The sequence below is a fragment of the Desmodus rotundus genome, chromosome 8, assembly GCF_022682495.2.
Source record: "Desmodus rotundus isolate HL8 chromosome 8, HLdesRot8A.1, whole genome shotgun sequence".
Lineage (NCBI taxonomy): Eukaryota > Metazoa > Chordata > Mammalia > Chiroptera > Phyllostomidae > Desmodus > Desmodus rotundus.
In genome coordinates this window covers 80,938,709-80,964,371 of record NC_071394.1, presented here as the reverse complement: position 1 = coordinate 80,964,371, position 25,663 = coordinate 80,938,709, and the positions used below count along the sequence as shown (strand labels likewise).

General features: G+C 40.6%; 1 protein-coding gene across 12 annotated transcripts in view; it reads right to left on the bottom strand.

Annotated features, from left to right (window-relative positions):
- Positions 1-25,663, bottom strand: part of CADPS (calcium dependent secretion activator) — a 494,727-nt gene that overhangs the window by 241,606 nt on the left and 227,458 nt on the right. For all 12 annotated transcript variants that reach the window (XM_053929773.2, XM_053929767.1, XM_071222267.1 and 9 more), the window contains exons 4-5: positions 23,610-23,690; positions 5,159-5,392 (exon numbers count right to left, since the gene is read on the bottom strand). In XM_053929773.2, coding sequence (XP_053785748.1) covers positions 5,159-5,392; positions 23,610-23,690 — 315 coding nt within the window. The remainder of the gene's footprint in view (positions 1-5,158; positions 5,393-23,609; positions 23,691-25,663) is intronic.

Genomic DNA, 25,663 nt, shown 5'->3' with positions numbered 1-25,663 from the left:
TCCTGAGCCTCAGTTTCCTCATCTGTAGAGTGGGGATATGAGTCCTATATCTCACTGTGGCTGTTGTGTGAGGACCAAGTGATATATATATAATTGAAAAACTTTTACACAGGGAAGAACTGTAGAAATAAGAAGAAATGGGAGGCACAAGAAAAAGAACACACTTTTTGGAATTCGAAGGATCGGAGTTCAAGTTTTGGATCTGAATCTTCAATTGTAAGGTCCTTAACCTCTCTGAGGCTTTGTTTCCACATCTGCAAATGCCTTAAAAGATTGTTGTGAGGATCACTGAGTGAATAATGGCAGACCACGGTATGTAGTGGCATTCTATAAATACCTACTGTTTTTCATCAGAGCACACCCCCTGCCCATGGGGCCATGCCACTCAGCCTCCTGGACCTTGGTTCTCTTGCTGTAGTTAACTGCTCTCTGGTTTCCCTTGCAGGCAGATAGTTCTATAATTACATAAAATATGTCTTATACCAAACTAAAAATTCAATTCCTTAATGAGATGACTGCCTTTCCCCCTCTTCTTGCTTCTTCTCTTTGTGTTCCCCCAAACACATCACTAATACATAAACAATGATGCTTGCTGGCAATACTGGTGTGATGTGCAATTTTGTGTTTGAATTAAAAAGTATTTGGGAGCCCTGGGGCATTTTATTCTTTACTGTAACTTACAAGTTAAAGCCTGTTTGAATCATGTACACATGTGAGTGTGGCGGGGCACTTGCCCACATCAATTTTCAGATAATCAGCTGTATAATATTGAGTACTAATCAAGAATTAGAAAATTACATATTTAAAAGCTTCATGAAAATCAATAAACTACTTTTTTTCCTTTCTGTAGAAAGAAAAGAGGCAGTAGGGAATAAATTGCCACCTCTAATTGGCAATAATCATATTCAGAGAAACATAAGAAAAAGCATTCAGTGCCTCAGGTAGCAGTATTAAAAAAAGAAAGGTTCTGTGAAATTACACTGATGACTTTTTCACACACCACATGCTCTGTATTTAATTGAATACTGCTTCTTTTGACTACAAAATACATGTTGAAAATATTGCAATGTGGCTATTGGAACCCAAAATGAGCACAAACAAATTACTTGTGGTTAATTCACAGTAAGCCTTAATGATGTTCTAGAAAATTAATTCAGTTTTTACACATTCTAATTACATCTATAGAAATTTAATCTATTCTCTTAGTCTCCCCAAATATAGGGCCATCCTAAAATCCTTGGTGGGTTTTGAGCTTAAATAAATTACAAATGGTTCTCAAACTTGGGAGTGTATAAGAAATACCTGGATAATGCATTAAAATGCACATTCCTGGGACTTTCAGTCAAGTTGGTGGCATAGGTAGACATGGCTTGCCTATTCACACTACTGCATCAAAATTACAACCAAAATGTAGAACAACCATCACTCAGAACTGTCAGATATTGAGTTGAATGGAAGTCTGACAGCTACAAAATTAAAGACACCACATCCATCCAGTTTGATAGGAGGGGCGCAGATGCAGAACAAGCTAGTCCCACACCCACGTGTGGTGGATAAAAATTCAGGAGGGATATCTTGGAAGCAAAGAGTCCCAGCCCCACACCAGGACCCCCCCAGCCCAGAGTTCTAGTGTCAGGAAGACAAATACCCACAACTTCTGGCTGCAAAAGTCAGCGGGGATTGAGTCGGTAGAAGAAACTTCTGGATCCCCAAGCAGCTCCTCTTAAAGAACCCACACACAAACTCACCTACTCAGACTCACTCCCTCCAAGCTCCAGCACCAGGGTAGCAGCTTGTAAGGCACCAGTGGTATACAAGGAGAAACTGAAGTGTCTGGCACCAAGGCAAGCAGAGGCCATTGTCCCTTTTCTAAACTCTCTCCCCACAAAACCAGCATGCTGTTGCCATATCTGAGACTCCATCAACATGGCTACCATTGTTTGACCCTCCTTGGAGATCCCCAGAAACTCCAGCCCACCCAACTTATAGGCCCACCCAAGCTGCTTTTCCATATAAATGACTGGTCTTGGCTTATGCTCCACAACTTTCTAAATCTTATCTAACAAGCAACAGCTGGCCTCAGTGAGCCCCAGACCCACAACTAGCAGCAGCCAGCCTAGATTCACAGCTTGGCTTCAACTGGGGATCTATAAGCCCAGCAAAAGTAGCAGCCATGTCAGATTGGTCTATAGCTCAGGCAGAGTGGCCCCGGGCAAAACATAGGTGGCGGCTGACCTTGGCCTGCACCACCTGGGAAACCCTAGGGCCACTGCACCTAGTAGACAGCTACACACAATGTTGGAGCACTGCCACCCTGCCCCTGCACAGCTAATCCTCTATGGAGGGCAGAAGTTGGTGGTCAGTCATCACAGCTAATCCTTGCTGCCGACTGGCCTAGGTAAATCCCTCCCATTGATCTGCCAACAGCACTCAAGTCTCAACTACAAGAGGAGGCTGTACTCAGCCCACACAAAGGGCACACTTCAAGTACCCAGCATGGGTGATAGGGTAGGTCACTGGACCCTATAGGACACCTACTGCATTAGGCCATACTACTAAGACATGGAGTCAAAACAGCTCTACCTAATACATAGAAACAAACACAAGGAGCCTGCCAAAATGAGGAGACAAAGAAACATGGCCTGAATGAAAGAACAGATCAAAACTCCAGAGAAAGAGCTAAACAAAATGGAGATAAGCAATCTATCAGATGCAGGGTTCAAAACACGGGTTATAAGGCTGTGCAAGGAACTTAGTGAGGACCTCAACAGCATAAAAAAGATCTAGTCAGAAATGTAGGATACACTAATTGAAATAAAGAACAATTTATAGGGAAACAACAGTAGAGTGGATGAAGCCGAGAATCAAATCAATGATATGGAACATAAAGGAGCAACCAACAACTAATCAGAACAACAAAAAGAAAAACGAATAAAAAAAAATGAAGATATTATAAGCAGCATCTGGGACAACTTCAAGAAGTCCAAAATTTGCATCATAGGGGTGCCAGAAGGAGAAGAGAAAGAGCAAGAAAATGGAAATCTGTTTTAAAAAATAATGAAAGAAAACTTCCCTAATTTGATGAAGGAAATAGACAGGCAAGTCAAGGAAGCACAGAGAGTCCCAGTTATGATGGATGAAAAGAGGCCCACGCTAAGACACATCATAATTGAAATGCCAAAGGTTAAAGATAAAGAGAGAATCTTAAAAGCAGCAAGAGAAAAGAAGTTAGTTACGGAAGAGTTCCCATAAGACTGTCAGCTAATTTCTCAAAAGAAATTTTGCAGGCTAGAAGGGATTGACAAGGAATATAAAAAGTCATGAAAAGCAGGGACCTACAGCCAAGATGCTCTACCCAGCAAAGATGTTATTTAGAATGGAAGGGCAGGTAAAGAGCTTCCCAGACAAGAAAAAACTAAAGGAGTTCATCATCACCAAACCATTATTATATGAAATGTTAAAGGGACTTATTTAAGAAGAAGAAGATCAAAACTATGAACAATAAAATGGCAAAAAATATAAATCTATGAACAACAGAATCTAAAAAACAAGCTAATCAGATGAGAACATAGACGGAATCATGGACACAGAGAGTGTTTTGATGGTTGCTAGATGGGAAGGAGGGGTGGGGGAATGAGTGAAGAGGTGAGGGGATTAAGAAGTACAAATAGGTAGTTACAGATTAGTCATGGGGAGGTAAGGTACAGTATAGGAAATGAAGTAGCCAGAGAACTTATACACATGACTAACAGACATGAACAATGGTGGGGAGATTGCCTGAGGGCCTAGAGATTCTGGGCAGAGGGGGACAAAGGGAGAAAAATCAGGATAACTGTAATAGCATAATCAATAAAATAATTAAAAAATAAATATAATGCACATTCCTGGGTTGCATTCACCTAGAGAGTCTTCTTTTTCTGATAACTGTACTGAGAGTATTTTACATATTATATAATCAACCCATTTCAAGAGTTTAAGTAATGATTTTAGTAAATGTACTTACCGGTAGTTGTGCAACCATCATCATTAATTAGTTTTAGAATATTTGAACGTCCCACAATAAGGTCCCTCATGTCCATTTCCACCCCCTGCCTCAGAAACACTAAATTACTTTGTGTTTCTGGAGACTTGCTTTTTCTGGACATTTCATATCAATGTAATCAAACCACATGTGTTCACTTGTATCTGGCTTATTTCACTAAGCATAAGTTTGAGGTTCAATAAATCAAGGCACTTTTCAGTAGTTTGTTTTCTTTAGCTGCTGAACAGTATTCCCTGGTAAGAATGTACAGCATTTTACCCTTTCACCAGCTGATACTCATATAGATTGTTTCTATTTTTGGCTATTATGAGTAATGCTGCTATAAACACTTGTGAGCAACTCACTCTGGGACATGTGTTTTCATCTCTCCGGGGTAGATATCTAAGAATTGGAGATGCTGAACTGATGGTGGTTTTATGTTTAACTTTTTAAGAAAACACCAAACTATGTCCAAAGTGACTACCCCATTTTAAATTCCCACCCCCTAGAGATTTGGGCCAAAAGAGATCTGCATCCTGAACCAGGTCCCCAGGTGACTCTGATGAAGCTAGATCAGAGCCACTCCTTAGAGTATATGTATAGAAAACAAACATCTGAGTAGAAGTTACAGAGAAAGTAATTGACATATTGTGCATCCTACCATAATTCTGACCGAAATGGGTTTTCCATCTGGGTTATGTATGAGATAAACTACAAAGGCTCCAAAAACACAGGGTCTCCAGCATGTGGCTGACAAGAGAGATAATGGGAAAGAAAATTCACAGCTCATCATGAAATGATGCTCTATAACTTCTCTCATGAATTCAATACAGGTTGCCCAAATTTTAAACTTTGTAAATTGCATAGGTCTTTACAAAATCCTTGACCACTGCTTTAAGACAGTAAAGTAGTGCAATATTAAATGTAGTAAGTGGTTCTTAAGAGCATTTCCATGAGAAAAGTGCAGGCTCCTAGAGCTTGGGAATCACTTGCTGATTTGCTGACTGTGCTCAGCAAGCAGTGATTTTAATAACTGCTCTTGGGGTGCAGGGAAGAAAACAAGCTGACTATGATGCCTCTAATCACATTGTGCTGCTTGCTGTGCCTGGAAACTTTCGAAGGTTTAGAGCTTTTTACCTCCAAGGAGAAAACCAGCACAACATCTGACTTGGAGAGCTGGTTCTCACTCTCCTCGCCCATGTCGATGATGGAAGCATTGTGACTGCGTTTGAGTTTCTGAAGCTTGAACTCGCCTCCTTTGGACACTGGCATACTCTCCAAGTTGGCCATGAGCAGGTTGACAGACGACTTCAGCTCCTCGATGTACATGTTTTCCATTTCTTTGGATACAAACTTGGGAAATTTGCGTTCCTTGCAAAGAAAGAGCATAATATGAAGAGGGAAGTAAATAGAGATTGATTTACATAAAAGGTTTACATTTTATAGCTAGAGTTATGATAATATCTACCTCTAGTGAACCTTGCCCAGATATGGTGGCACTGTGCTAGAAAAATGTTCAGTCTATTTGAGTAGATAGTTGCCTGCCTTCTAGTTACATTCCCTGATAGGTAACAAAAGTACATAAATGTATAGCAAACAAGAGCAAATGTTTTATTGTAGTTCTATATTGTGTCCCCTCTGCCCAGTTTTTTTTGGGCAAATTTGATTTGTGGAAAGAAAAATAGGGTACTATTTTTCAACTTTGGCTTGAGTTGAAACAGTTCTTCTTTTCAGCAAAACACAATCAGTTGTTTTTAAGTTATGGCAACAGAAAGATGCCCTATTTCTGGATATCTATAGAGATTTTCTCAGATGAATAATTCAAACGGAGCTCATTTGAGATGTTTCAAACATAGTCTTTAGCTATTTCTGAAAAGAATGCCTTTTTTTCTAGAAAAACTGAAATAAATGAAGCAATGAAAATGTGATTAATATTCTTTAGAGAAGAATATAAAGCCATTAATATCAAAACTAACCTGTTTTTTTATTTCCTTACTTATGAATTCAGTTACAATGGCAATATGCTGTAGCCATGCTATTTATTTGTTCATGCCTCTAAGTGCCCAGGTGCCTTGAATATACTTTGGTTTTATCACTCTCTCAAATAATCATTTCCTACTTGAAACATAAATTTTCCCTCTCTAGCTGTGCTCCATAACTGACCAAGTGAGGAGCAAGCCAAATCAGTTTGACTAATTTTGCAAGTGACAGAAAAATCCAACTTGAACTGCCTTAAACAGTAAAAACAATTTATTGGTTTGAAAATGTACTGGAGGTAGACCCAACTTCAGGTAAGGCTGTAATCAGCACTCAGATAATATCTCCACAACTTAATGAGTTTTGACTCCAAATTTTGGTTTGGATTCCTCTGGGTAAGTTCATGCTCAAAATTGCTCTGCTTAATGTCACAAAAATGTTGCTAAGGTCTGAACCTCAGAACATCACATCATACTATTTAAAGAAAGAGTGAATATCTTCTTTTGTAATGCCAATCCATGGAAGATTGAGTCTTTAATCTGAGAATTCTCACCCAAAGTCTGACTTATGTACATACTCTGAACCAATTTCTAAGGCCAGTAACATGCTGCGCTGAATACCTTAGGCATAAGTTACATCTTTTATCCTTGAGGCTGGGTAGAACTCTACATAGATCACAGGAATATGAATTGGTTTCCCAATTCTGGGTAGCAAAAAATAATATGTCTAGGACATGGGCACCTGACTCAAAGTCAACCAATTAAGTGACCACTAATCAACCAGATTTATTCTCTCCAGCAATTGAACTGAGAGATATTGAGGTTGCAATTAGTGGTGGAGCTGAAACAGTAAGATCATGTAGATAAGGCCCTTGACAAAGAAGAGAGAGAAAGGTGTAGAGAGAGAGAGGGAGAGAGGCAGGGAGGGAAGAGAAGAGTGGGGAACAAGCTATCTAGAGTCACAGGAAAGGAGCTTTGACTTTTACTGGTTTTCTAATTCCCACAAAGTCTGGTTATTCCTCTTGCATTCTGGTTCCTTGAGACTCTTTTTTTTTTTTTTTTCAATAACTCCCTCTACCCACTAGTTAGCTAGAAGGGTATTTCTTCTTTTACACCATAAAGCTTCCCTCAGATTCACATAGTGGATCCTCTATGTAGACTTGGAGATGCATTGTTGCTATGCCAGTCTTCTTCCCACCCAGAGGCAGTCATAAGTGTTTCCCCTTCCTCCTGCCTCCCTAGGTAACTCTCAGCCATCTTGTCACCTTTCATATTTCAGCCTCACAACTTAACTTTCCTAGACTGTATCCTCTATTGGACTTTCTTGTAATTCTTAGCTCATCTTCTTGGTAACACTTATTATAATTAATCAATTAATATATTATAAAATTTGTTTAATGCCTGTCTCTCCTTCTGGGCCACTAGGTAAGACCATACCTATCTTTTACCAGACACATCTGGTAAATTCTTGCTCTCTAGAGTGTTTGGCACATAGTAAATATTGAATACATAAAAGTTGAATGAGTGAATGAATGGCTTGTCAAAATGCCTCTGTTAAATATCAATGCAGCTAAATCTCATCTGTGAGGAGGAGGTGAAGAGATGATGAATTAAGTTCCAGAAGAACACTGAGATTCTGCTTTTTCATGTAAATGTGTACTGGGATCTAAAATCCACCCAGCAGCCTTAGAGTACGAACTCCTTCTGGAACTTCTTGGTACAATCATCTCTTGCTTTACGGTTGGGCTCAGTCCACTGTGTGGTGCTTTCTGAACACTCTGTGAGTGAATGTGAGGAGGTAAGCAGGATGGAGGGCTCTAAAATGTGATGACAGGTAGAGGAGTGTGACAGGAGCTAGTCCTGATTAAATGCAAGAGTCTTATTCCTCTAAAACTTCTGTACAGTGGATCTGATTTTTATCATTCTGGGATTCAATCAGGGTACAACTATGAACCTCAAAAACTTGGGTATCCTTTATGGAGAAGGTCATAGAAATGTGAGGAATTGGCTGCTGGGCCATCATCACTTAGAAAACATTTAATGCCACCAACACTGTGCCTGGCATAGTGTTAGGCACAGGACAAATGTGATGTAAGGATATATGAACTGTTCTCCTGGAGCTTATAGCTAGTGGGAAGAAAGATCTATGAGGAAACATCAAGGCCAATGTTGTAACAGAAGCCTATGAGATGTGAAGTCTTCCTGGGAGAATTAGGGTGGCTTTCCAAAGGTGGTGACCCTTTGGGCTAACAATCTGGTCAATGAAGAAGAGTTTGCCATCAAGCTGAATTGGCTGAGAGAAGGTCACTGCTATTTTCTCCTTCCCATGGAAAACGTAATAGGCAACCATGAATCCAAGAAAGTCTATGTAACTGTATATGGTCACAACATATTTCCTCATCTCCCTTTGAACATGGCCTCTCATGAGAGTAAAGAGAAAAATTAGGTAGGTTAATTCATTGTCAAATAGTGGTCTCCAAGAGCAAAGGTTACATCCTAAGAGCTTGAAGGCTGTTACACTGACCTATCTCTACTTTCCTCATATTGGAGCTAAACCTCATAACTACATGGTATTACCAGGGAGCTGGGTAAGTGGTGTCTTGGGGCAGCTGCTGGCCTTACAGTTGTCATAGAGATAGTAAGAAAGCCATCATGTCTATGATATGTGTTCTTTCCTGCTAATCAACCTTGAGAGACCTTACCAGTGCAGACCCTTTTATCACACTCATCTTCAGAAATCACCCAAGGCCTTTTAATGGCATGGTCTTAAAGTTTTAGAAGAAGACCTAGTGGCCATTGGCAACATTCACTCTGGCCCAGAGTTAGCATCCACCACATTTTTATGCAGCAGAATATTGGAAAAATCCAAAGAAAGATCACTCCTCTAAGAAACTAGGCAGTTCCTAATGACATCATAAAAACAAGCTCATAAAACTGAAGTGTGTAAGGGAAAACAAGGCCATTTTTCTGCCCTGAGTACTTAAGCCTTGAGAAGAAATAGCACCGTGTCAATCTAAGCTGAGGTTCTTGAGGGGAGTTTTTAGCAGCAGACCCATCACAAACACATTTCAAAGCTGAAGATGTGCCCAAATAAGGGGAATATATTGTCCATCTTGACTGCTACTTTCCCAAGCATCAGAGTAAATTAGCCTTGACAAAAGGATTGTTTTTTCATACTGCTTTATGAAAGACAGCATACAGGTGAACAAAATCTTCCAAAGAAAATTTTTGCTGGACATTTATTTTTGTTTTGGGCTGATAACATTCTTTAGTGAGGATGGTCTCCCAAGGACAATTTCTACCAGGGTTGTGTATGCTCTGCAACATTCAGGGATTTGGGGAACATCTTGAAAAACAGCATTTGAAAATACTAACAGCTCTCTCAGCCATTTGCTTTGCTTTTCTGCCTTTGCATTTTTAGCCACAGAGGATGAAGTGAGTATGTGTAAAAGCTGACAAGGGTACCCCCAGTTAGATAGAGGACCCTTAGACCCCAAAGGCTCAAATGACATACACTGGCAGACAATCAGAAGGAAGGAGGTGTCAGAAGAAAACATTCTAGACACAGGAGCTCACCAGTAGTGATGCAGCTATTCAATCCAATCTCTCAAGCACTTCCTGGGCCCCTATCATGTGTCAGGTAGTATAGTTGTTACTGGAGATAAATGAGTTGCAGAGGGCAGTGGTATGAGGGGAGTCATGATAGAAAGCAACCAAATGGATACCATGTGCCACATGAACAGAAGCATGCAAGGGTACAAAGGTCACCAGGGAACCTTACCCAGTCCATGTTAGTGAAACAGACTCTACTTTGAATCCTGGATCTACTACTCACTGGCTGCATGACTTTGGATAGGTTTCTTAGTCTGTCTGAATTTTAGTTTCCACATTTGAAATGGGGATAAAAAACCTCATAAAGTTACTGTGAAGAGTAAGAGATAATAACAAACATTAATACTTCTGACCACTGATGATGTGCATGTGTGTGTGTCCATGTATATATGGATATACATACACACCATGTATCCATATACGTACACATACACACCTATACTCATACCCATGTACATATTCACATGTACATATATAAATATGCATATAAACATACATATCCATATATATCAGGCTGCACACTACCACAAATACTACTAACAACAATATCACTAGTAATGATGGTGACCACAATAAAGATCATAATTCTAGTTGGCATTTACTGAGTGTTAACTGTGTACTGGCTAGTAGTCTAAGCAGTTTACATGTTACCTCATTTAATTTCTCCAAAACCCCACGGAGGCTAGTGTCATTATTTATTCCTACTTTCTGGAGGAAAATGAGGCATAGAAGTTAAAGCAATAATTAGTAGAATTGCATTTGAAACTCAGCTGCCATATACCAGGGCAGAACTATCTGGCCCAAATGGCAACAGACCTGAGGTAAGCACTGTGGGCCTCTCAGCATGGTGACCCAGCATTCGGCAAAGGGCTGGTGACAGCCAGTCCTCCACAGTAGGACCATTCCACAATTACCAGTGAATGTGGATGGTGGGCATAGGGTAAAGTGCAGGGGAATGTGGGGGAGGGCTGGGAATGGTAAACAAGAATAAGAAGGTCTTGGTACTAACTTGTCAAAATCAGCATCACAGACATTAGAAGGCATTTTGAACACAGGAATCATAGATTTCTGCATTGGCTTCTTTGCTTAAACTCTTCTTTAAGTGGCTTGGTCTTACTTCCTTAGCTTTTATGAATTGGATGGACTCCTTGTCACTGGAATGAATGTCAGGGGACCTTCTTGGCATTTAGATTTTTCCTTGAACTCAGATTTCCCTGGGTTCTTAGCTGCCTGACAAGGGCCAGAGTCAGGGAGATACTCCCTACAAACATTATTTCGGGCAAAAAAAAATATGCTAATTTCTTCTGTGTTCATGGATATTGTCCTAGTTCATGCTGCAGGGTGGATGCTGGGTAGAGCAACATTAATTTATAAGCTGGAGCTGGTATCATTCTCTGGTAGGAGAGCAATCCATTTTTTCCTGATTTTTGGCAATGTATGAAGCAGAACTTTTCATCAGGGAAATATTTAGATCTTATTTCTCTCCTGGGGGCATATTCTCATCAATGTCTGCAACAGGACCATGGAATGAGATGGGAATTTTGCTCTGCAGAGAATACAGGTCTGAATGAGAACTTCACATTTAAATGATAGCTTGAAAAAACCTCTGTCACTAATACTACAAAAGCTGTATTACTTGTCTTACCTAATTAGCTCAAGAATTTTGGAATTTCACCCTAGAGTGTGGCCAAAATAACTGGCAAATATCAGCAGCACTAATGCCACAATCTGCCTATTTAAGTTCCAATGTTAACTTCTAATCACAAAATTTAAAAAACTTAAATGTAATTTCTAGATGAAATTTGGAGACCCTTTAATATCAACATGACATGATTTGGGAAAATGTTTGAACAGGGATTAAGAAGTCTTTTGTAGACTTAAATATAAGTTGTAACACCATAAAAACCCTAGAGGAAAATGTTGGAAGGAAAATCTCAGACATTCCATGCAGCAACATCCTCACAGACATGTCCTCTAAAGCAAGGGACATAAAGGAAACAATAAACAAATGGGACCTCATCAAAATAAAAAGCTTCTTCTGCATGGCTAAAGAAAACAGCATTAAAATAAAAAGAGAACCAACAGTATGGGAAAACATATTTGCCAATGATACCTCAGACAAGGGCCTGATCTCCAAAATATATAAAGAACTCACACAACTGCACTCCAGGAAGACAAACAACCCAATAAAAAAATGGGCAAAGGACTTGAACAGACACTTCTCCAAGGAAGACATACAGAGGGCCCAGAGATATATGAAAAGATGCTCAGCATCACTAGCCATCAGAGAGATGCAAATTAAAACCACAATGAGGTACCATCTCACACCAGTCAGAGTGGCCAACATAAACAAATCCACAAACAAATGTTGGAGAGGATGCAGAGAAAAGGGAACCCTAGTGCACTGTTGGTGGGAATGCAGACTGGTGAGGCCACTGTGGAAAACAGTGTGGAATTTCTTCAGAAAACTAAAAATGGAATTGCCCTTGACCCAGCAATTCCACTGCTGGGATTATACCCTAAGAACCCTGAAACCCCAATCCAAAAGAACCTATGCACCCCGATGTCCATAGCAGCACAATTTACAATAGCCAAGTACTGGAAGCAGCCTATAAGTGCCCATCAGCAAAGGAGTGGATCCAAAAGCTATGGTATATTGGATTGGGGAAGATGGCGACGAGATAGGTGGGAGCGGAGCCCACTTCCCCTCAGCACCAGTGAAACCAGCTCGGCACCTAGCTGATCTGAGGAACAGAGCGAACAGCCAACGGTATTCCAGCATATATGAAGATTGGAGACCAAAGATAGAGGACATTGAAAGATCTGACAGTAAGAAGAGTGCTTAAGGATGATAAGGTCCCTGGAACCAGCGCGGGGACCAGGGCAGCTGAAGCCCCCGGCCCGGGTGCAGGGTCTGCTGAAGGATTCGTGGGAGAGAGCCAGGCTGGGCAGGTGCTTGTTTGGACCAGGGGGCTTGAATAGGAAGAATTTCTCAAAAAGAAAAAGAGAAAATAGATGCACTCAGTAGCTAGTTAGAGAACTCTCTGCAGCAGCCATGGCCTCTGGCACCCCTCCACCCTTAGCTCCTGGACTGTGAACGCCAGAAAAGCAGCCCCAGCGCTCACCTGAAGCCCTGCTGGCGCACACCCAGATCAGCGGACTGGGCGCCCACAGCTGAAACTCCAGGTGAGTGCCCGCCCTGATAAGCAGCCCAGCTGACTGACACAAAGTGCCTGGGTGGGCACGCACACCTGAAACCCCGGCTAGGTGCCCAAACCTGAAACCTCGGGTGGGTGCGCAACCGGATCAGTGGCTGGCGGCACCCCCCCCCCCCCCACCCGCACAGACCCAAAGCGGCAGATGGGCAGCACAACCCAGCCGCAAAGCTGCAATCTACTGCGAAACCCAATCAACACCCTGGCTGCCTGCAGGCAACCACACCTAAAAGCACCAGTTCTGAACAACTCCTACCTAGCCCCTGCACACAGAGCCCTGCAGGGCCTACTGGCTCTCTAGGAGGAAGGCAGAACGCCCAGCAGAGGGGAGTTGCAGGGCTAGAGGAGACTGCATTCCCCGGAAAGACTCGACCCAGTAGGGGGCTGAACTACCCCATAGCAGCACCCAGAGCCCCTAGCATCTAACACAGCAAAGAGGAAGAAGGTGGAGTGTGAGTTGCCCCTAATTGGTGCAACTCAAGGACAGCACAACTGGTGAACTAAAGGCCTAGTGGGGAGCAGAAGGACCCTGAGGAACTGGACTGGAGGCTGAAAAACAGCCAAGAGTGTGGCTCAGGAAGGGAGAAAAGTGAAACCAATCCCTCCAACCACCTCCTCCCGTTTCACAGACAGGAAGACCAGCAGAACTAGCCTGACCGGTTTAAAGCCAGCAGAAGACTTTTTTTCCCCTCATTTCCCCCTAAATCCCTTGTTCCTTTAGGTCCTTCTTTCTTTTTGTATTCCTTCTTCCTTCAATCCTTTACCTTTTATATTCTTTCTTCCTGCCTTCTTTTATTTATTTTTTTTGTTTTAATTTTTGTTAAAATCCCTTCTTCTTATCTTTCCTCCAATCTTTTTTTATTCCTTCTTCCTTCCTTCCTTTCCTTTTCTATTCCCTTTTTCCCTCCTTCCATTCTCCCTCCCCCACACCTTCTTTCTCTTTTTCCCACAGGTGAGACAATAAAACCTGGAGCTCTGAAAAGACAAGAGTTAGACCGTGTTAGACCCATAAACGTCAGCTCAAGACCAGTGAGCACAGGACATTAAGGAGACAGCACCACTGAATCCCACTGGCATTCTAACATAGAAGTTCATACCATAAACCTAGGGAGTCAGAACAGATCAATTTAAGAAGCAGAGGCTAACAAGAAGAGTCTCACAAACAATGGGAAGACAAAGAAACAATCCCCAAATGAAAGGAAAGGAGGAAGCCTCAGAAACAATGCTAACTGAAAAAGAGGCAAGTCAACTATCAGATACTGAGTTCAAAGCAATGATTATCAGGAATCTCAATGAGCTCACAGAGAACTACCAGAAACTACAGGGAAACTACAATGAACTCACTGCAAACTATATCAACATGAAAAAGGAATAGAAACTATCAACAAGGGCCAAGAGGAAATGAAGAATACAATTTCTGAATTGAAGAACGCAGTAGAAGGAATGAAAAGCAGACTCGATGAAGCAGAGGATCGGATCAGTGAGCTGGAGGACAAAGTAGAAAAAAACATCCAGAAAGAGCAAGAAAAGGAAAAGAGGCTCAGAAAGACTGAAGAGGGATTAAGGGAAATGCAGGACAACATGAAACATAACAATACCCGTATAATACAAATATCAGAAGGAGAAGAAGAAGAGCAATGGATAGAAAACCTGTTTGAAAAAGTAATGATGGGAAATTTCCCTAATCTGATGAGAGAAAAAGTCACACAAAACCAGGAAACACAGAGAGTCCCACACAAGAGGAACCCAAAGAGGCCCACTGCAAGACACATCATAGTTAAAATGGCAAAATTCCAAGACAAAGAGAGGATCTTAAAGACAGCAAGGGAGAAACAAGAAGTAACATACAAGGGAGCCCCAATAAAGTTAGCAACTGACTTCTCAATGGAAACGCTCCAAGCCAGAAGAGAATGGCAAAAAATATTACAAGTAATGAGAACCAGAGGCCTGCAACCAAGGCTACTTTACCCAGCAAGGCTCTCAATCAAGATAGAAGGCCAAATAAAGAGTTTCCCAGACAAGTAGTCCAAAAGAATAAACCTCCACCAAACCAGCACTGCAAGAGATGCTAAAGGGACTGCTCTAAGGAAAGGAAGGAAATGAGAAAGAGAGAGGAACACAGGTAGGAAAAAATGGCAAGGAATAACAACCTATCCATAATAACCTTAAATGTAAATGGTTAAATGCTCCAATCAAAAGACATAGGATAGCTGAATGGATAAGAAAACATGACTCACACATATGCTGCCTACAAGAGACCCATCTCAGGACAAAAGACCTACACAGACTGAAGGTGAAGGGCTGGAAACAAATTTTCCAAGTAAATGGACAGGAAAAAAAAACAGGGGTAGCAATACTCATATCAAACAAAATAGACTTCCAAAGAAGGGCCATAAAGAGAGACCCAGAAGGTCACTTCATAATACTCAAAGGAAGAATCCACCAAGAAGACATAAACATTGTAAATATATATGCATCCAACATAGGAGCACCCAAATACATAAAGAAAGTCTTGGAGGACTTCAAGAAAGATATTGACAGCAACACAATCATAATAGGGGACTTTAACACCCTACTGTCAAAAATGGACAGGTCTTCCAAAAAAATATCAACAAGGATACTGTGTCACTTAACAATACCCTAGAGGAAATGGACTTAACTGATATATACAGAGCTTTTCATCCCAAAGAAGCAAAATACACATTCTTTTCAAGTGTACATGGAATATTTTCAAAGATAGACCACATGATAGGACACAAAACAAGCTTCAACAAATTCAAGAAAATTGAAATCATATCAAGCATTTCCTCTGACCACAGGGGACTGAAACTAGAAACCAACCCCAAGGGAAAAAACCCAAAACACTCAAAATCATGGAGACTGTACAGCATGCTATTAAGCAAAGAATGGGTCAAGAACGAGATTAGGGAAGAAATCAAAAACTTTCTGGAAACAAATGAAAATGAACTCACAACAACCCAAAACCTATGGGACACAGCAAAGGCAGTCCTGAGAGGGAAGTTCATAGCAATACAGGCCTACCGTAAAAAGATAGAAACATTTCAAACAACCTAACCCTATGCCTACAAGAACTCGAGGAACAACAACAGAGACAGCTGAGAGCAAGCAGAAGGAAGGAAATAACCAAGATCAGAGCAGAGTTAAATGACATAGAGACCAGAAGCACAATTCTAAGGATCAATGAATCCAGGAGCTGGTTCTTTGAAAAGATAAACAAGATCGACAAGCCTTTAAGGAGGCCCATCAAGAAAAAAAGAGAGAGGATCCAGATAAACACAATTAGAAATGAAGGAGGAGAGAATACAACTGATACCACAGAACTACAAAGGATTGTAAGCAATTACTACGAAGAACTGTATGCCAAGAAATTTGAAAACACCTAGGTGAAATGGACACATTTCTAGAAAAATATAATCTTCCAAACCTGAATGAAGAAGAAGCAGAAAGCCTGAACAGACCAATAACAGCAGACAAAATTGAAGCAGTCATCAAAAAACTCCCAACACACAAAAGCCCTGGACCAGATGGTTTCACAGAATTCTACAAAGCATTTAAGGAAGAACTAACCCCTGTCCTTCACAGACTATTCGAAAAAATCCAAACTGATGGAAGACTCCCAAACTCTTTTTATGAAGCCAGCATCATCCTAATCCCAAAACCAGATAAAGACACAACGAAGAAAGAAAACTTCAGGCCAATATCGCTGATGAACATAGACGCTAAAATAATCAACAAAACATTCGCAAACCACATCCAGCAATACATTAAAAAGATCATACACCATGACCAAGTGGGAGTCGTTCCAGGGATGCAAGGATGGTACAAATCATTATGCCATCATTTTTTCGCAAATCAATAAACATAATGCATCACATCAACAACAGCAAAGACAAAAATCATGATCATATCAATAGATGCGAAAAAGCATTTGATAAGATACAGCACCCATTTCTGATAGAAACACTCAGCAAAGTGGGAATAAAGGGAGCATTCCTCAACATATTAAAGGCCACATATGAGAGACCTACAGCCAACATCATACTCAATGGACAAAAACTTAGAGCTTTCCCACTAAGGTCAGTAACAAGACAAGGATGCCCTCTCTCACCACTCCTATTCAACATAGTATTGGAAGTCCTAGCCACAGCAATCAGACAAGAAAAAGCAATAAAAGGCATCCAAATTGGAAAGGAGGAAAGGAAACTGTCACTGTTTGCAGATAACATGATAGTGTACATGGAAAATCCTATAGACTCCACCAAAAAACTGCTCCACCTAATAAATGAATTTGGCAAAACATCTGGATACAAAGTCAGTACTCAGAAATCAAAGGCATTCCTGTATACCAACAATGAAACATCAGAAACAGAAATCAGGAAAAAAATCCCATTTGACATAGCAACAAGAAAAATAAAGTACCTAGGAATAAACCTAACCAAGGAGGTAAAATACCTGTACTCAGAAAACTACACAACACTGAAAAAAGAAATTAAGGAAGATACAAACAAATGGAAGCATGTACCATGCTCATGGATTGGAAGAATTAACATCATCAAAATGGCCATACTACCCAAAGCAATTTATGGATTCAATGCAATCCCTATTAGAGTACCTATGACATATTTCACAGATATAGAACAAACATTTCAGAAATTTATATGGACCATAAACGACCCGGAATAGCTGCAGCAATTTTGAGAAAGAGGAACAAAGCAGGAAGAATCACAATACCCGATATCAAACTGTATTACAAGGACACTGTAATCAAAAGAGCCTGGTACTGGCATAAAAACAGGCACATAGATCAATGGAACAGAACAGAGAGGACAGAAATAAACCCAAGTCTTTATGGTGAATTAATATTTGACAAAAAAGGCAGGAACATAAAATGGAGCAAAAATAGTCTCTTTAACAAATGGTGTTGGGAGATCTGGACAGGTACGTGCAAAAAAATGAAACTCGATCAGCAACTTACGCTATACACAAAAATAAATTCAAGATGTATAAAAGAGTTAAATATAAGTGGTAACACCATAAAGGTCCTAGAGGAAAACATCAGCAGGAACATCTGAGACATTCCACGCAGCAACATCCTCACAGACATGTCCCCTAAAGCAAGGGACATAAAGGAAACAATAAAGAAATGAGACCTCATCAAAATAAAAAGCTTCTGCATGGCTAAAGAAAACAGCAATAAAATAAAAAGAGCACCAATTGTGTGGGAAAACATATTTGCCAATGATACCTCAGACAAGGGCCTGATCTCCAAAATATATAAAGAACTCACACAACTGCACTCCAGGAAGACAAACAACCCAATAAAAAAATGGGCAAAGGACTTGAATAGACACTTCTCCAAGGAAGACATACAGAGGGCCCAGAGACATATGAAAAGATGCTCAGCATCACTAGCCATCAGAGAGATGCAAATTAAAACCACAATGAGGTACCATCTCACACCAGTCAGAGTGGGCAACATAATCAAACCCACAAACAAATGTTGGAGAGGATGGGGAGAAAAGGGAACCCTAGTGCACTGTTGGTGGGAATGCAGACTGGTGAGGCCACTGTGGAAAACAGTATGGGATTTCCTCAGAAAACTAAAAATAGAACTGCCCTTTGATCCTGCAATTCTGCTGCTGGGATTATACCCTAAGAACCCTGAAACACCCATCCAAAAGAACCTGTGCACCCCAATGTTCATAGCAGCACAATTTACAATAGCCAATACTGGAAGCAACCGAAGTGCCCATTAGCAAATGAGTGGATCCAAAACTATGGTATATTTACACAATGGAATTCTATGCAGCAGAGAGAAAGAAGGAGCTTATACCCTTTGCAACAGCATGGATGGAACTGGAGAGCATTATGCTAAGTGAAACAAGCCAGAAGGTGAGGGACAAATACCATATGATCTCATCTTTAACTGGAACATAATCAATAGAAGAAAAAAGCAAACAAAATATAACCAGAAACATTGAAGTTAAGAACAATCTAACAATAGCCAGGGGGGAGTGGGGTGGGGACAGTGGGAAGAGGGGATTACAGGAACTACTATAAAGACACATGGACCAAATCAAGGGGGAGGTTGGAGATGGGGGACGGAGGGGGGTTCGGCTGGGGTGGAGTGGAGGGATGGGGAGAAAAGGCAGACAACTGTGATTTAATAACAATAAAAATTTAAAAAAAGTAGTCTTTTGTACCAGATTACAAAAAGAAAAAAATTAGAGCTCATGAAAGTTTGACGGCAGCATATGTCTGGTGTTCACAGCAAGGGCTCAGGCAGCTGTCCCTGTCTGATGATTCGTAGGATGTTGGTGTGATTGGATTGATAGATTAAAGTGTTAGAATTGCACTTGCCTCCCTTCTCTCCTAAGAAGAAAGGATAAACATGTGCTTTTCATATGTGTGTGATGATGAGAATGCTGCTGGCTGAACCACCAGGGGTCCTACAACCTCTTTTCCAAATTCCAAGGAAATTAAAGTAGAAAAAATTCAGAACTCCAGGAGCCAGTTCTGCCTGATGCTGTTGCTTCATTTGGTCTTCTGGATAAACTGAAGAGAATACACAGCAAATTTTTGTGGAAGAGAGAAAGCAGTTTCCTGGAGGGGCAATCATCAGGGAGTGGGGATCTGGGGGCAGTCCTGTCCTGGTGTAACTTCCTGTCTGTCATCTAACCACTGAAAAGTAAAAGCATGAAACTTGGCATTAGAGCATAAGGCTTCCTGCTTACTAGCTGAGTGAACTTGGGCACATTCTCCCATGTGCCTAAAATGGGGAGAATTATTGTAACTCTCAGGACTGTTTGTCATAGGCATACAGAAACTCTAAAGTTTAGGTGAAACTGCACGCTTTACACATTTAATAAAGGACTGATTAGCAAAGAGAGGTCAGGATGAGGTAAGGTGAAGGCCTGGGTGAATGGCATGGTGGAGCTGTGGATTGGGGTGATGAGGAAAATGAGGGCCTGTATTTGGGAAGGCATTTTGTAATGGTGATGTATTTATACTGGTTGGGACTGTAGATTCTGGTTGTTGGATGACTGCTTAGAAGAGAGTCTGGCACATAATAAATAAATACCATGTAAGTGATAGTTAATAATTTTGGGCATGTCTTGGGGTTTCTCCCAATTCCTAATGATCACTCCACCCACAGCTTGACCTCTCAGGTACCACCCTCACCCCCAGTGGTGTATTTCCAGCATTTGTGGTTCAGTGAGGTCCTTACCCCCTTTCAACAGTGGATTAATTAATTGCTCCTGGGGTTGCCCCTTGAGCAAAATTGGGCCAATCAGAGGACTGACTCTTAAAATTGTGAATCTGAAGGTGGCAGTGAGAAAAGGAGAAAGGGGAAATAGAGAAACAGATTTGAAAGAGATGTTGATTGGCTAAGTGAGTCCTTATTTGGCCATATTGGAAACATGCAGAGCTGTGTAGCAACCATGTTTCGCATCTGGTTTGCAGAGAAAAAGGAATAATCAATGAGACACACAGAGTTAAGAGACGAGGGAAGTCCTGACCACTTGGTGGGCCCTAGGTCCAGTTCCTTCTTGGCTTTTGGCTGCATCTTGCCATGGGCTCTGTGAGACACTCTGATCCCCTTGTCTGTCTTCTGAGGAATTAATCCAATCTGTTAGAGTTGGTGCCTCTAACTTTCAATCAAAATGTTCTATCCATCTTTTAATTCAGAGAATAGAGTATATTATATATTGATAACAGTTATATCCAGGAATTTCTGTTTTTGATATTTACAGGAGCCATTGTTCAGCCATATGAGTTGAATTGCACCCCCTACTAAAATTCACTGTGATGCCAAAAATAGAAGAATCAGGACATGCTAAAACAAGAGAAGCACAGGTGCTTTGGTTTCAGTATCTCTTTGTGAATTAGCCAATATCTGAGATCTTGATGTTTAATTTTTAGTATATGAGTTATTTCTCAATTTTCCTCAGTATTACCCAGGCTGGTTTTAAGCAAAAAGAGAATTTATTTCTCTTGGAAACCAAGTAAACTGAGGGAAAAGCAGTTCTGTGGCTGAGTCTCCAGAATAAGTGGATCCAGGGGCTTGAACATCCTGAGGATTTCAGTATATTCCCTGTCTTGCTTTTTCTCTATATGTTGGCTTCATTCTGTCCTCTTCTTTTCCCTACATGGAAGAATTAAAATGGCTTCAGAGATCTTTCTGCCACTAAAAGGCACAGCCCTGTTGGTGTGCAGTCCATAGGTCCCAGGGAAAGGATTCATTGATTTAGTTGCATCAGGCATCCATTTCTGGACACATCACCATGGTCAGGGCAGGCTGAAAATTGTGATTGGTCCTGCTTGGGTGAAGAGCTCACTTCCAAGACCAAGTAAAGTGGCAAGGGGCCACTGGTATGAATGAACACTGACTGCAGAAGACAGTCAGTTTTGAGGATAGCAGGAGATAATTGGTGGTAGACTTTCTCACAGAAATTCTCTATACCCTAAATATTTGGAGGACCTTCTATCTACAACTAAGTATTTTATGCTCTCTGTAAATAATGACCAAGATTCTCTTTAACTACCTACTTTATTATCTAAGAAAGTCTCATTCTAAGTTATTAATAATATCCTACTTTTCCAGTATCAGAATAACTGGTGATATGGGCTGGAGAGAGAGTTCTTTAATCTACTGTTCAGAGATAAGCAACTTGGCTCACTATATAACTGTTGTTCATCCATGATCTTTTAAAAATTAAAATTAGCCTACACTAGGCCTCAAAGTAAAATAAAATAAAGGTGCCATGATCTTATTTTTGAAGTGTGTGTGTGTGTGTGATTTTCTTTAAATGGAATGAATACTTAGTTGGGGATGTAACATTTGTCTAAAGGCAGCAAATGGACCAAATGACCTCCATTTTCTGGATAAATTCCTGAGGAGACACTGAGTTTGCAAAAGTAAATGCTAAAGCCTTACTGATGTTTATTATTATGTTAAGCAGGGTTTTCAAACATAAGGGCCTTTTACACTAACTTTACCAAATTCATAACTGAATTATTATTTTTAATCACCAGACTGACTTTATTATAAACTTTAAATGTATCCAAAAATAAGATATAAAACATTTCAACAAAACTGTTTGAGTACAAATGATGATTTATATACTTCTTGGAATCTCTTTGGTTTCTCTTCCAGTAGAATTCTCTTCCATGTGTTCAAGTCCTGAGACACTTCCTTCCGTAAAGAGAAAAGTTGAATGTCAGGCTCTACTGTCTGCTCATTCTCCCCATCATCTCCCATAGTCCCTACCCTCACATGTACACATGGCATGTGGCTACTACAGGAACCAGTAAGATTGTTTATTTAAAATTTTGGCATTTTGTTTTTCATAGATGTTTTCTGCATTAATTATTTTAAAAATATTATATATTTTTATTAATGCATTTGGTCCCTCACTTTTAAATTTTGCACCTGAGTTGAGTGCTCACCCTTGTTGCAGCTGTTGTATTTAGACAAACTTGAGTTAAAGGTCCAGTGTAGCCTCTTAACAGTTCCTCAGTCTGGATTTCCCATCTCTGAAGTAAGAGTGATAACTGAAAAGTCCTTATAGGGTAGTTTTGAGATAGTACATGTAAAGCATTTAGTATGCTTGACACAGAGTCAGCAATCAGTATATACTGCTAGAATTACTACTGTTAATGATAACACAAATGGTAGGGATAGAAATCCGATCTACTGGGAGACTCAGACACAAAAATGAATCATCACCATTCAATGAACTGTTATAATAAAGGTTCATATGTGGCATAGAAAAAGCACAAAAGGGGGAGGACTAACTGCTAAGCTTTTAGAGAAGGGGTTTTAAGTTGAAGGCTGAGCTGAAGGAGAGAAGAAAGGTCACTCCAGGTTGAAACACCAGTGGGTACAAAGACACTAAGGCTGGAAAGGGCCTGGAATATTCAGACAGAGACATTTTCTATAGCTAAAATGTGGAGTTCTGCTGGGAAAGTTGTGGGAGCGATGTTAAGGAGAAAAGACGTGGTCTGTGGGTTAAGAGACTTGGATAGCATTCTAAAGAAGTTAGATCTTGTTTTGGGGACAATTGGGGATTCTACTGAATATCTTGAGGTTCTGTTTTGAGATGTCTCATATAAATTTTAGAGTGGCAACTACATACATAATGCAGAACAAGAGAGCAGGAGGGATTGGAGCCAAGGATACATGTTAGGAGGCTATTTTAAGATTCTGTAGTAGAGGATGAGGGTGTGAATGAAGTACTAGCAGTGGTGCTGGAAATCAGGAAAGGATCTGAGCCACATTTAAGAGGTGGAACCAATGAACATGGTGGTTGGTTGAGTGTGAAATGTGAGGAGGAAGGAGAAGTTGAGAATGATTAGGAGGTTTCATCTGTAGTAACTAGATGGAGAATAGTGTGGAGTAAATGTAGGTATATGTATGTGGTGAGAGGGAGAAGGTAAGGGTCATGTTTTCAACACATTCCACTTAAAATGCCAGGGGACTGTCCTCATTGAAATGCTCAATAGACAGTTGGAAATATCAGTCTGGGACTCAGGAGAAAGGTGAGTCAGGAGTCTGGGTGTGGTATGGAGTATGGTAAACACATGAGCTATCTCTGGGAGAGTTGCCCTGAAGAGGGAGGGTGGAGGCCCTATCAGAGTGATTGCCCTCATCATTTCCCCTCTCTGCTTCTCAGTTTTATCTTTTGATGGCCCTTAATAATCTGTGTCTTCATGTGTGGAACATTGGTCTGGTCCCCTAGCAAATGTCCCCAGTGTCCTTACCCTGGCTATTTGGTCTGCCATTTGGAGTCGTCCGTCCAGCTCTCGTCGGATCTGGGCTGCCTGCTCGTCCGGATTGTCCAGCTGCATGGAAGTACAAACACGGAGACTTTCAGCCTGAGTCACAAAAGCCAGGAAACTCACAACTTTCCAGTTTAAACCCCCCACTCTGGCCCCCATGGGCACATTTCAAGTGTAAGTAAAGATTGTTGTAACAGACAAATCTAGTTTGAATGAAATCCCAGGTTAAATTCTTTTAGGCAGAGCATGAAGTGACTGGCAGTTGTTAAGAAAGATGTCTGGATGAGCCCGTACAAGAATCACTCCTGAATTTCCAGGCAGCAGTGTTTCTAATGGGGCCCCATGCAGCACCCTGTTTTGGTCCAGTGAAGAAAGTGCTTACATGGCTGACATACAAGGAAGGAGATGGTAATGCAACTATTAATAATGTATGGAGCATGCCCTGGCTGGTATGGCTCGGTGGATTGAGCGCCAGCTTGTGAACGAAAGGGTTGCTGGTTTGATTCCCAGTCAAGGCACATGCCTGGGTTACAGGCCAGGTCCTTAGTAGGGGCGTGTGAGAGGCAACCACACACTGATGTTTCTCTCCCTCCCTCTCTCTAAAAATGAATAAAATCTTTTAAAAAATAATGTATGGAGCAGAGTGTGTATCAAGTGTCTAGTGCCTACAAGGCACACATACTCTGCTACTCTCCCACTGTTGGACCATGGAACATTAATCAGTCATTGCTTTCCTTCTCACTGAGCCATCTCAACCAGCACTCCAGAAGGCTGTTACCACTCAGCTGTCTTCCATTGTTGTTAGAGCTATTAGGATACCAGGATCAGAGCACTCCAGCATGAATAAATCTGGATAATTCCCTAACATCTCTAGTTTCGGTTTTCCCATCAATAGAATGAAGGAGGTGGGGGTATGTAATCTCCATCTTCCTACGAGTATATGAAAGAGATTGGCAACCATGTAATTAATATTGTAGGCTTTGAGGGCCATAAGATAGATCTCTGTTGCAATAACTCAACTCTCCTAATGAAGTTATGAAAACAGCTGTAGACAATATGTAAATACATGAGCCCTGCTGTGTTCCAATAACATTTTATGTACAAGTGGTGAGCTATTGCTGCTGATTCCTGCCCTATAAATTAATGTTTTGTCTTTATTTCTAAGCAAGCCTAGTTTTATCATTCAAACTGTAATTGAGTCTGCTGTTTTCAGTAATTTATGATTAATTTTAATCACAGTAAAGGTTAATAAGTACAGAAGAATAACATTCAAACAGGATGGGCTTTATTCCTATTTTTAGTATATATCAAATCACAGCAAAAAGTAGTGTAAGAAGTCTGTGAGTTTTCTAAGTGTCTTCTTTTAAAAGTCACTTTTATTCATAAATTTGAAAATGATGAAATTTTATTCAGAAATTTAAAAATGAGAACACAGCTTCATGCTAAAAAAATCTATGCTATAAAATGGTGTAGAAAAGACATTATTTGCATTAAGAGGTAAGTAAGGAGATTAGAAAATGTATGGTCATTCTTTCAAAGCATCAGGACTAGTCATCTTTGTTTTGTTTTCCAAAATGCATAGAAATCTGTCTGGCTTTATGCTGTGCATTTTTTTATCGCCCTATTTAATTCAGGAGTTGCCTTATCTTTTCCCTCCCACAGTTTTGAGGAGCAGTACTGTTTCTTAGACCATAAGGACTGCAAATTTTGGCCATATATTCTATGGTAGCATTTTCCAAAGGGTGTTCTGCTGAACATCAATCTTATTGGATATTCCAGAAGAAAGGTTTCCAGGAGGGCTCCAGAGAAATGGTCAAATATGTTTGGGAAAATTCTGTGTTGAAATGCATGAAATCCCTGAGAAGTTCTGCAATAAGGATATCTGTCAGACTTTGACCAATTCAACTATTTTTTAACTTAAACTTAAGTGTTCTATTTTTTGCATAATATCCAGAGAACATGAGTTGGAAATTCTGTTCTAAATAAAGAGAACCACCTGAAAACAGTCACATTTGCTGACCCATGGTCCGTTCATC